This window comes from Protopterus annectens, chromosome 16.part0 (assembly GCF_019279795.1).
Source record: "Protopterus annectens isolate FY-2018-M chromosome 16.part0, PAN1.0, whole genome shotgun sequence".
Lineage (NCBI taxonomy): Eukaryota > Metazoa > Chordata > Ceratodontiformes > Protopteridae > Protopterus > Protopterus annectens.
The window spans coordinates 794,158,167-794,171,566 of NC_056750.1; the positions used below are offsets into that span (position 1 = coordinate 794,158,167).

Here is a 13,400-nt window from a genome sequence, read left to right on the forward strand (position 1 = left end):
GAGAGGGAGGATAGAGGAATGATGAGGATGCAAGGAGTAGAGGTGGCGAAGGTGGATGAATTTAAATACTTGGGATCAATAGTTCAGAGTAATGGTGAGTGTGGAAGAGAGGTGAAGAAGAGAGCACAGGCAGGATGGAGTGGGTGGAGAAGAGTGTCAGGAGTGATTTGTGACAGAAGAGTACCAGTAAGAGTTAAAGGGAAGGTCTACAAGAGGGTAGTGAGACCAGCTATGTTATATGGGTTGGAGACAGTGGCATTAACAAAAAGGCAGGAGTTTGAGCTGGATGTGGCAGAGTTAAAGATGTTAAGATTCGCACCGGGTGTGACGCAGGTGGACAGGATTAGGAATAAGCATATCAGAGAGTCAGCCTAGGTTGGAAGGTTTGGAGACAAAGCCAGAGAGGCAAAATTACGTTGGTTTGGACATATGCTGAGTAAATTGGGAAAAAGATGCTAAGGATGAAGCTAACAGTTAAAGAGGAAGGCCTAAGATAAGGTTTATGGATGTGATGAGGGAGGACATGCAGGTGGTTAGTGTGACAAAACAAGATGCAGAGGACAGGAAGAAATGGAAATAAATGATCTGCTGTGGTGACCCCTAACGGGAACAGCCGAAAGAAGAAGATGATGATGGAGAGGGAAGAAAAATGAAAAAAACGGCATATGTAGCTCTACTGGTATGTTCTGGGAGTACTGCAAAAAGATATTTTATCTGCTTTTATTGTGTGTACAGACATGGTATTGCTTACTTTAAGAGATGCTGATTAAGGAAAAAACAGCAATTTCCCCTGTTATAACAGTGAGAGGTTACAATGTAGGTATTAAGAGGACGATTGTCTGGATTATAAAACATGCAATCAGACAACCAATGACAAGCTTCCTCACTTTGCAAGGTGTATTTTTTTTCCTTCTTGACCATTTTTCTCCCTACTGATTCCTGACCATCATTCCTCTCCCAACACCCTAGTGTCTGGAGGGGGGGGGGTATTTCCCCTCAGGCAATTAACAAGATTTCCTGCTTAGGTCTATACCACTGTTGTGCCAATGGCTGACGTGCCACACACTCCCACTTAAGCAGAGATTACAATGTCAGGGCCATTCCATGTATGCATGCTCCAGCACATTCACTGTCTTGGCTACAACACAAACCTAAGAAGCTGTTGCATACAGATGCCCCATTGCCTACTTGATGAGTTCCCTCAGACTCCACTACAAGTCACCAGTATAGGAGTGTCAGTAGCGTCCAGTCTCAGAGGATGGCTTGTCAATCTGCTCATTACCATCATTACATTGCCCAGCTCTCTAGTAGCGTGCCAGGTCAGCCAATTGAGGTAACAGTGGAAAGGACTTCAACTTGAAGGCTACTCCAGAATGGATATCACTAATTAATTACGGATCAACTACATCCCAGTCATGGCATCATCCTTTTGCACCAAAACGTTGGCTTTGGAAGGTGCAGCTCACCCACATTAAGCCAATCATGACAAAGTAAACAAACCTGCAGCTTAGTACTTAAGCAAATTAAATTCAACAGCCAATATGTAAAGCAGCCTGCCTTCCCATTAAAAGCATGAGTGCTTGTCAACAAGCCACAATGCTTTCAACATAACCAGGATTTGTAACAGAGACAGTAACTAAACACCAGTTCATACATACACATTGTCAGATGAATGAGCACCTACACTGCTTAACTGCCTAAATAAACAACTCCAGCAATACAACATGAAGTGAATCTGAACTGCTCAGATATAAGCAGCACATGGTTAGCAAAGCACCACCACCTTTAACAAAAGGTGGAGGACCTGACATTTAGGCAAAGGAATGTCCTCAATAAATCAACATGAATTATTTTTCCTTATTTACAGTTAATTTTCATAGGTATTAGAATACATGACACTCACCTCCTTGTATCTGCCTCTTTCAGAGAGGTAGCTGACTTGCTCAAGCAGGTAGGCTCTGTCTGCCTGATCCAGCTGGTACACACTGATTAGTGGCTCTAGCAAGTTTGCCTGGCTCTCAATTACAATAGTGAAAGCCCGACACTGCTGCTGCTTTAGTGCCATGCCAGTCTGGAAACAAAGAGAAGCACAAATAGAATTAAGGACAACAGATTACAGCAAAGGGCTATTACAGACTACTGAGTTTTACAAAGGACCTATGCCATAAACACACACAAGTACTGACACTGTTGGTCATTAACAAGTGAAGAGCTACCATAATGCACAGCATAGAAATAAACTATCAAGGACCTTCTTCAGACCAAGTTTGTGATTCTCACAAAATCGAAGGTCAAGTAGATGAAAAATGTGCACCAACTACAGCTATTCTAGATCGTTATCACCAATGTAATTTTTGAGTGGGCCCAAACCAGCCACCTACCTCACTTACCAAGAAAATATACATATATGAAACAAAAGGCTCATTTTGACTAATGTCATGTAAATAACAGCAAAATGTGACGTGATCTATTTTCACGCATGCAAGCACCATTATTTTTTACAACTGCACACTTTTCACAAGTATTAAGATACACCTGTGTAATGTTCATTGCTTGCAAACTTTGTGTCTGCCACTTCTATACCAGGCATCATCTAAAAAGGTACACTTGCATTTAGCATAGTGACCCAGTTCAGTTAAATGGGTGGATTAAAAAAAAACATAACAAGCAAGGAAACAATAAGAATCCCAATGCATGTAAATGTAAGACCTTGCCAAATGTAACCTCCTATATGTTTAAGTTTAAATAAGACCCCATCTAGGAATCTTGACAACATTAGAACAGAAAAGGTTTCCTACTGAGGAGTTGCAGGTGATAGGAGGGTGGGATGGAAAGAACAGCATTTCACAAGATTTACTATTCCAGAAGAAAGAGGTGGCATTTCTGACTGTAATATGGCACTATCCCAGTAATGGGTGCATGCCATAAACACATTAACACAAATCAGTTGGTAGGACTGGAGCTACCTGATGTCACATGCAATGACATACAGTAGATATAAAAAGTTTACACACTCCCCTGTTAAAATGCCAGGTTTTTGTGATGTAAAAAAATTAGACCACAATAAATCATTTCAAAACTTTTCCCACCTTTTAATGTGACCTATAACCTGTACAATTCAAATGAAGAACAAAGAAATCTGTTAGGGGAAAATATAAAAAATAAGAAATGTACAATACGCTGGTTTCATAAGTGTTTAAACTAATACTTTGTTGCGCATACATACCCTTAAACTAATACTTTGTTGAAGTTGAAGACAAAAACATATTTTAAAAGTGTAACGTTAATTTGAGAGCCTTTACTGCTGCAATAAACCTAATTTATGCCTGTGACAGTCTGCTGCTTATTTGGATGATTGGTTTAATACTTTGTTGAAGCACATTTTGATTTAATTACAGCATTCAGTCTTCTTGGGTAGGAGTACGATAGCAGCGTGGCACATCTTGACTTGGCAATATCTGGCCACTCTTCTTTGCAAAAGTGCTCCAAATCTGTCAGATTGCATGACTGTCTCTTGCGCACAGCCCTCTTCAGGTCACACCACAGATCTTCTATTCAATTTAGGTCTGGACTCTGGCTGGGCCATTCCAAAACTTTAAATTTTCTTCTGGTGAAGCCCTCCTTTTGTTGATTTGGATGTATGCTTGGGGTTTTTGTAGTGCTGAAAGGTGAAATTCCTCTTCATCTTCAGCTTTCTAGCACATGGCTGAAAGTTTTGGGCCAAAAGTGACTGGTATTTCGAAATGTTCATAATTCCCTCCACCTTGACTAAAGCCCCAGTTCCAGCTGAAGAAAAGCAACCCCAAAGCATGTCACTGCCACCATCATGCTTCACCGTGGGGATGGTGTTCTTCAGGTGATGCGAAGTGTCGTTTTTTTCACCAAACCTAATTTTTGAAATTATAGTTTCATAGGTAGGTACTAGGCTATCGGCCCTAGGGCCTATATAAGCCCAGCCAAAAAGGTACCCTGGCTTTTGCCACTCAAGAAAATTAGTTTCCTGTGCCACTGTCGAGCAGAGCCACAGAAGTGATCCCAAGCCTTGCCAAGATCTAGATAGGCTGTGTGAACCACCTTACCCCTGTCTACGGCTTTGGTGACTGCTTCAAAGAAGTCTATCAGGTTTAGGAGACATGATCTGATTTTACAAACCAGAACTGGGTGGGGTCCAGAGTATGGAGATTACCACTGTCTTTGTTTATAAGTTCCATGATGACACGTTCCATGGCCTTGCAGACCAGGCTCATCAGGCTAATAGGGCGGTAGTTCCCGGAGTCTGTAGTGGCTTCCCCTTGTGGAGTGGGATAACCGTCGCTGTGCGCCATTCAGCGGGCACAAAGCCTGAGGTGAGGCTATGATTGAACATGGTACTTAGGTGGGGTGCCAGTTAGTTCTGTAGTTCGTGTAGAACGCAGCCTGGGATGTTGTCTGGTCCCACAGATGCTGTGTTCTTGGCTTTGGAGATTGTGGTTTTTACCTGTGCAGCCATGATTACAGGAACTTTGCATTCTTCCGGTATAGAGATGGGCTTTTTAGGGGATGAGAGGGGGGTAAAGTTAGCACTGAACCTATCTGCCAGGATGTTGGCAATATCAGTTGGGTCTGTATATTTAGTGCCATTGTGCTGTAACTCAGAGCAGATCTGAGTGTTGCCATTGAGATTCTTGACATAGCTGTAGAATGCTTTGTGGTTGTCTTTAGAATCAGTGGCAATTTTGTTTTCGTAACTAACTTTGGATGATTTTATCAGGGATCGCAGCTTTTTACTAAGGCTGACCTGGGAGCTCCTCCACTCATGGGATTTTACTCTCTATTGCAACAGTTTCTTCCTTTGTTTATGGCATGGGACCACCAGACTGTCTTCCTTTTTTTGGAGGATAGCATCTTGGTTCAGTTTGGGATAGCACGATCCATGCACTCGTGTAAGTGCTTATAAAGTGCAATTGTGTAGGATTCAGTAGTCGTAACTGTATTGTCCATCTGCATGGTTGTCATGAAGTTCACCACTTCTGTCTTAAGAAGCATGAAGTTGGCTTTGGAGACATTTTTTACCGTGGTTTCCTTAATGGGGGGTGGGGGCAGGATGTGGATATCTAGGGTAATTAGCTTATGGTCAGATCAGACCAATGAGGCGTTGACTTCAGGTGTGGAACACCGGTCACTCATGTTGGTAATGACTAGATCTAGGATATTGTTGCCCCAGGTGGGGGTGTGGATAAGTTGATTCAGGGCATTGGAGTTTATGAATTCCATAAAGCGTTGAGTGAAGGAGCTGGTATATGAGTAGTTTTCCCAGTTAATGGTGGGGTAGTTGAAATCACCCATTATTAGGATGTTTGGTTAAACCTTAATGGCCTTATGGCCAAAAAGTTCAACCTTTGTCTCATCAGAACATAACACATTTTCCCACATGCTTTTGGGAGACCTGATGTATTGTTTTGCACATTTTAGCCAGGCCTGGATGTTTTTCAGTGTAAGAAAAGGCTTCCATCCTGCAACCCTACCCCATAGGCCAGACATATGGAGAATACGGGAGATTGTTGTCACATGTATTACACAAAGTACAGTTTTGTACCTACCATAAATGTAGATGTCCGATAGATATGCAACTGCAGTCCTGACATATGGGTTGTCCTGCCTCAGGCAGCCCTTCGGTCGGCCAGATTCCAAAGTCTGGGTCCGGCGTCGGCCGATGTTGCCTTCTCCCCGACGTCAGAGCGGCTTGAGTATAAAGGCATCAGCCGACGCCGTCTTCTTCAGTGTTTCTTGCCCCAGATGCCAGGTGCACTCCAGTGAAGGCTAAATTTGGTGAATGGATAAACAGATAAAATCATATATGCACAACAGTAATAAACAGATACACCATAACATATATCCCCAGCTGATAGGTAAGGGGAGTAAGGACCCAAAATGGGAAAAACAGAGGGGTAGGAGGGAGGGAAACCCTGACTGCAGTTGCATATCTATCGGACATCTACATTTATGGTAGGTACAAAACTGTACTATGTCCTTCAAGAATGCAACTGCAGTCCTGACATATGGGTTGAATACCATAGCCAAGCTGGGGGTGGTAGGACTAAGCAAGAGATGGTGTAGCTAGAAGGCCCTGCAGGACTGCCGAAGCAAAGCCTGCTCGGGATCTGGAGTATAATGGCAGGTTGTAGTGTTTGGTAAATGTATGCACGGAGCTCCATGTAGCAGCCTCTAGAATATCTTTTGTAGCCACTCCTCTTAGAAAGGTTGTGGATGTGGCCATAGCTCTGGTGGAGTGTGGTATTAGCTGGCACACTTTTTCCATGAAAAGAATATCAGAATCTGATGCAGTGCCCAATCCATTTTGAGATAGTTTGTTTGGTGACTGCTTTCCCTTGCACTCCAGCAGCATAGGCTACAAACAGTTGGTCAGACTTCCTGGTGGACTTTGTTCTGCCCAAGTAATAGCGTAGTTGTCTGTGAATGTCTAAAGTATGCAGCAACCTTTCCCCTTTATTTTGAGGATTAGGAAAGAAAGTAGGCAGGTGAATTGCTTGGTTTAGAGACACTCTGGATATCACCTTAGGCATGAATGAAGGATTGGTCCTAAGGGAAACTCTGTCCTGATGAAAGATGATAAAGGGAGGAACTGCCATGAGGGCCTGTATCTCCGAAACTCTTTTCTTGCTGAAGTGACTGCCAACAGGAAAACCGTTTTCCAAGAGAGAAATTGAATTTCTGAAGATGCTGCTGGTTCAAAAGGAGGAAAAGTTAATTTTTCCAAGACATAACTGAGGTCCCATGCAGGAATTGGTAGCTTCCTTGGAGGTTTAATATTCTTTATGCCTCTTAGAAGCTGTCTTAGCAAAGGATGCGAGAACACAGGTGGATCACAGTTGTAATGTGCTGAGATAGCTGAAGCGTGGATTTTGATGGAAGAGTATGAGAGGCCACTGTGAAACATTTCTGTCAAGTATTCCAATATCTGAGGTATGTTCACCAATGATGCATCCTGGCCCTTGTTGACATTCCAGATGGTGAATCTCTTCCATTTGGCCGAATAGGTTTTTCTGGTGGAAGGTCTGCGTGCCTCCAGCAAAATTTCCTGAACTTTTTCAGAGAGTGAGTCATGGGTCTGAGTCATGGAACTCTCCAAGCTGTTAGCTTTAGGGTTTGCAGGTTCTGTTGAACAGTCTTGTAACTGTGTTGAGTCAGGAGCAGAGGCCATTGAGGCAAGGGCCATGGTTTGGAGTGGGTTATGCTCAATAGTAGTGGATACCAGTGTTGCCTTGGCCAGTCTGGAGCTATCAAGATTCCTCTTGGCTGTTCTGCCTTGATCTTCAGTAACACCTTGGTGAGCAAAGGTAGAGGAGGGAATGCATAAATTGTTAGAGCATTCCAGCTGAAGGAAAGAGCATCCGTTCTCCAAGCTAGAGGATGGTGTATCCTTGTGCAGAACCTTTCCAGGTGATGATTGAGATGCAAAGAGGTCTATGTCTGGTCTTCCCCATGTAGATGCTATTTGTGCGAAAATGCGTGGGTGTAGCATCCATTCGTGTGGATCCAAGAAATTTCTGCTCAATCTGTCTGCCAGAACATTGTCCTTGCCTGGAACAAACTGGGATTGCAAGTAGATGTTCAGTTTCAGGGACTTTTCCCAAAGAATCATTGTTAGTCTGCAGAGGGGGTAGGAATGAGTGCCCCCTTGTTTGTTTATGTACCACATGACAGTGGTGTTGTCTGTTCTTATTAGCAGATGACCTTGTTGAAGAGATTTTCCAAAGGCTTCTATTGCATGTATCACTGCCAACATCTCTTTTTGATTTATGTGCTGATGCATCTCCATGGGAGACCATTGCCCTTGAATGCATCTGCCATCCATGTGCACCCCCCATCCTAGGTCTGAGGCATCTGTTGTAACAGTTTGGCTTGTTGGAGGTTTGTTGAAAAGCATGCCTTCGTTTAAGTGACTTGCTTGAGCCCACCACAAAAATTCCCTTTGCAGGCATGGTATGAGTGGTATTATGTCTTCTAGGTTGTGGCTGTGTTGTGACCACAAGCTTTTTAGGTACCATTGCAGCTTTCTCATGTGTAGTCTTGCCAGAGAGATTAGAAGAATGCAAGATGCCATGAACCCCAGGGGCCTGCAAAGTCTTCCTTGCGGTCAGGAGGGTTAATTTTGCTAGGCCTCTGAAGTAAGCTGTTAAATGTTCTTGTTTCTCCTCTGTTAGGAAAGCCATTTGTAGCTGTGTGTCCAGTTTTGCTCCTAGAAATATAATCTCTTGAGATGGCAGCAATCTTGGTTTTTGAATGTTGACTGTGTATCCCAAAGCCTGCAGCAATTGAATGACGTAATCCAAGTGTCTTATCAAGGTCTGTTTGCTGTCTGCTTGTATTAGGCAGTCGTCCAGGTAAGGGTATATTTGAATCCCCTGGAGTCTGCAATGTGCCACTACTGATGCCAGGCATTTCGTGAATACTCTGGGCACAGTAGATAAGCCAAACGGCAATGCTGAGAATTGATAGTGCTCTGTTCCTGCAAGAAATCTGAGGTATCTTCTGCAACTGTGTCTGATAGGGACATGCAGGTATGCCTCCTTGAGTTCCAGAGTAACCAGCCAAGATCCCTTGCCCAGCATGGGAAGAAGTTGCTGTAACGTCAGCATCTTGAATTTTGGCACCATGAGAAAAGTACTTAGAACGGACAAGTCCAATATAGGCCTCCATTGTTTTTCTTTTCTTGGAACAAGGAACAGTCTTGAATAAAATCCCTGGCATTGTTCCTGAGGAGGAACCTTCTCTATTGCTTTTATTTGTAACAGCTTTGAGACTTCTTTGAGTGCCTCTGCCCTTTGATTTTGTGGCAGGTTTGGCATGCCTTGTCCTGTTGGTAAGGTATGGAAGTGGAACCTGTAACCTCTGTCTATTATGTCCAGAATCCAATTGTCCTTTGTTATAATGTGCCAGTTTTTTGAGAATAGAGATAATTTTCCGCCTATAGGTGATTCTCTTTGAGCCTTGGTAGGTGGAGTGAAAGCTAAGTCATTGTGATTGTCCCTGTGGTGCAGGTGTACTACCTGTGCCATTTCTTTGATTTTGTGGTTGCCATTGGCGTCCCCTGTAGGAGCCTCTGTATTGCCCTCTACCTTGTGCACGCCTGCTCTTTCCCCTTTGAAACTTGTCAGAGTCTGGAAAGGACCAATTCTTTGAAGGCCAATTCCGGCTGAACCTTGGGGGCTGAACCTGGAGGAAATCCTTTACTGTTTGAACTGATTTTGCCTTCTCTTCAATAGATTTCAACACATCCTGAGCATTAGCTCCAAAAAGCTTCTGTTTATCCAGAGGTGCATCCAGGAGCTTTACTTTAACATGATCTGGCAACGGCTGTTCTTTCAACCAAGCATGTCTACGGATAACAGCCCCTGTCATAGCTGCCCTACATGAAGCCTCCAATGCATCATAACCACACTGTAGAAAATGATTACTCACCTGCTGGGTATTATGTACCAAATCCTGCAATGCCTTTCTATCTATAGGCTCAGGAGAGGCTATCTTTTTCTGCAAATCATCCAGTAAATAATCCTGGTACTGAAACATATGAAAAAGGCAGTTAAGAGACCTCATGGCAAGGGTGGTAGAGGTATAGACTTTTTTACCCCATCTCTCAAGGGACCTTGCTTCCCTGTCAGCTGGCAGTGGATTCCTGGCTGAGGAGGTAGCCACTCCTTTGGGGCCCTGTGAAATAGTTTCTAGATCCACAGAGTGGGCCTTAAAGAGATGCTTGTGAGTGTCAGGGACCCTATAATATCGGTCTGGCTTGACAGGAGCAGGAGGGAGAGAATCAGGGGAAGCACTGGAGTCGGAGAAAACATCATCCAGGACATCCAAAACTGGTGGAATAGCTAAAGGTCTGTGCTGGGGTAACTTAAGGAAGGTACGTAGCCTTTTCCTGGAATCAGAAAATTTCTGACCCTGCCACTTAAAATGCTCCCTCATAGAGTGGAGGACTTCACCGAAAGAAAAATCCTCTGTAGGGGAGTCAGAGGGAATAGATTCCTCAGCATCAGAGTCCTCATAGGCCTGGAAGGATTCTTCTTGGGTTTCTGAATGCTCTGAATCCCCAGAGGCTTCATCTGAGGAGAGGTTGTCTCCCTGCTCAGTTCTAGGCCTTTTTTCTGCAGGCGGCTGAGAACCTCTGTCTAGGTGAGGCTGAGACCCCCTAATAAGAGAAATAAGATCTGCAGCCAGAGACATGATTTGTTTGTCAGAAGAAGGAGCCTGAGAAGCAGGCTTGGGATGGGCCTTGGCCTGGCTGGCGGCCTTAGCACGTGCAAAGGCCTTGATTGACATGGATACAAGAGGCCTAGCTGCCCCACGTGCAGGGGTAACTTTGTCCACTGGAATGGTGTCGGGTAGATCCAGAACTTTGGTTTCCAGAGGAAAATCAACAACTGGCACCAGAGTAGCCTCCGAGACCGAGGGATGAGCTAACGCGGTGTCGTCGGCCTGGAGCGGTTGAATTACCACTTCCGAAGGGACCGAAGCACTCGCGGAGGGCTTAGGCGGTATATCGGTGGAAGACGCGGGCCGAGGATGTCGGTCCTGGTCCTTTCGTTTTTTGGTAGTTTGTGCTGTCGGTTGTTCCAACGGCATGTTGTAAGCGTAAGATTCTCCAAAAAAGTCTTCGGCAAACTCTGCCCGGCGCCTGAGAGTACGCTTATTAAAGCAAGCACAGGAGGCACAGGCCGAGACATCGTGGTCTGGGCCCAGGCAAGGGAGGCAGTAAGAATGAAAGTCCTTATGAGGTATTTGTTTACCACAAGACAAACAATTATTAACTTTCTCAATTTGTTCTGACATCGGCTGAGGCAAGAAAAAATATTCCCCAATGGGGTACTTAGCTTTTAGATGACTTTGGTAACTGAAAACACAGGAGCTGACCGACCGGCACTTGCGAACTGCTTCTGCTTCGGGCACCGCGCGGCAAGAAAGACTGAAGAAGATGGCGTCGGCTGATGCCTTTATACTCCAGCCGCTCTGACGTTGGGGAGAAGGCAACATCGGCTGACGCCAGACCCAGACTTTGGAATCTGGCCGACCGAAGGGCTGCCTGAGGCAGGACAACCCATATGTCAGGACTGCAGTTGCATTCTTGAAGGACATCCAGTACTTGCCAGAAATTCCTGCAGCTCCTTCAGTGTTGCTGTAGGTCTCTTGGGAGCCTCCCTTACCAGTTTTCGTCTGGTCTTTTCATCAATTTTGGTGGGACATCCAGTTGTTTGCAATGTCACTGTTGTCCCATATTTTCTCCACTTTGATGAATGTGTTCCATGGTATATCCAATGCTGTGGAAATTTTTTTGTACCCTTCTCCTAACCTTTCAACAACGAGATCCCTTTGATGCTTTGTAAACTCTCTGTGAACTATGGCTTCTGTTGTAGCAATCAAGTGAGTAAATGTCAGGAAAATCCTACTAGGGCAGCTGAACTTTATTTGGTGTTAATCAGAGTCTCTTTAATTGATGGCAGGTGTGTACCCAAGAAGACTGAATGCTGTAATTAAATCAAAAGGTGCTTCAACAAAGTATTAATTTAAGGGCGTGCACACTTATGCAACCAGCATATTGTATGTTTTTTAATTTTTATATTTTTTCCCCTAACAGATTTGTTTTTCAATTGAATTGTACAGGTTGTAGGTCACATTAAAGGTGGGAAAAGTTTTGAAATTATTTATTGTGGTCTCATTTTTTATATCACAAATGGCATTTTAACAGGGGTGTGTTGTTGTTGTGTCTTTCGGCTTATCCCAGTTAGGGGTCGCCACAGCGGAACTCCGGTCCACTTATGTTTGGTAGTGGATTTTTACGTGCCGAGTTACCAGCCCTGATGCACAACCTTCAACAAAGGCATGCCCATTCACGCATGCCTCCACACAGAAGACGCTCTAGCTGAGAATCGAACGGGACAATGTCTTGCTGTGAGGCAACAATGCTACCGCAGCACAGGGGTGTGTTTTCTATCCACTGTACATATCAGCAAGATAAGATATCACTAAACATTCTCCTTTATACATGACAGCACATATGATGCTGCAAGAACTTTTGCTCTGTGTTTCTAAAACCAAACCTCTCCACAGTCCAGATTTTCTCTGAATGACCAGATTTTTGTCTCAAATGTTTGGTATGTTCCTAACAAAGTTTGGGGTTTTCTGAGACATCACTGAGGATTTAAGTTACTAAATAATGACAGGCATTTGAATTGCAGGGCCACAGTGGTATAGCAGATAGAATTGTCATATCACCACAAGAGGATCCCTGGATCGATTCTCAGTTTGGGTGCCTTCTGTGTGTAGTCTGCATGTCTTCCTGTGTTTACATGGGTTTCCTCCAAGTGTTCTGGTTTCCTCCCACATTCCAAAGACATGCAGAAGGTGGACTGGACACTACAAATTAGCCATAGGTGCGAGTGTGTGGTGTGGAAGAACTGCCGTGGCAGGGTTAGCCACCTGGCTGTGTAAACCTTGTCTCTAGATGACTGTCGCTGCTGAAGTGATAACCCGACTCCATGTGTAAAGAAAAAAGGGAAAAAAGGATTGTGGATGGATGGATTTAAGTTGTAGGCTTCATATCCTTCAGAAAATGTATGCTATTACAAAAAAAGAAGTTATGTACTCACCATAACGTTCCATCGGAGTAGTTGTACATCATTTCTTTTCAACCTGTGGGGTTATGGATCCATATCGGATCCGAGCCAACAACTTTTACGAGCATCAGCTACGAGCTCCAAACTCCTCCCCTTACCCATAATACACCTCCCGCTGCCTTCCATACCCAGATCAAGTTTGCTGAACCTTATACTGATAACCCGACCTGAAAACATTTTCTTATGACCTATACTGCAGCCCGTAGGTTGATCAAGGTCCGGGGGAAGGAGGGAGGGACGGTTGAAGACAAATAAAGTACAACTAACTCAGATGGAACATTAGGGGGAGTACGTAACTTCTTTATCTGAAGTAGTTTACTTCATTTGGTCTTCAACCTGTGGGACAGAGTCCCCAGCTAAACAAACTCCTGGGAGGCCCTCATGGAAGGGTATTCCGGAGCACCGCAGAACCAAAGGATGCTCTCCTTCTGGAAGTCAAATCCAATTTGTAATGAGAAATAAATGTAAGAGATGAGGACCAAGTAGCTGCAGAACAAATATCATCCAAAGACACTCTAGACCAAAAGGCCGCCAACGTATCCATGGACCTAGTGGAATGAGCTTTCACCTAACCTGGAGGAGACATGCCTCTGTCCTTACAGACCTGCAGGATGCATGAAGAAATCCATTTAGCTATAGTGACCTTAGAGGTAAGGTTTCCCCCAAAAGGGTTTATAGAAGGATACAAACAATTGATCAAAATTACGGAAGTTTTTTGGTCCTGTG

General features: G+C 44.2%; 1 protein-coding gene across 1 annotated transcript in view; it reads right to left on the bottom strand.

The window, feature by feature from the left end:
• The window catches only part of LOC122790655 (exonuclease mut-7 homolog), a gene marked incomplete in the record, with an annotated part of 2,442,473 nt that overhangs the window by 1,796,074 nt on the left and 632,999 nt on the right, over nucleotides 1-13,400 (bottom strand). The window contains 1 exon segment of the mRNA XM_044058180.1: nucleotides 1,904-2,071. Coding sequence (XP_043914115.1) covers nucleotides 1,904-2,071 — 168 coding nt within the window.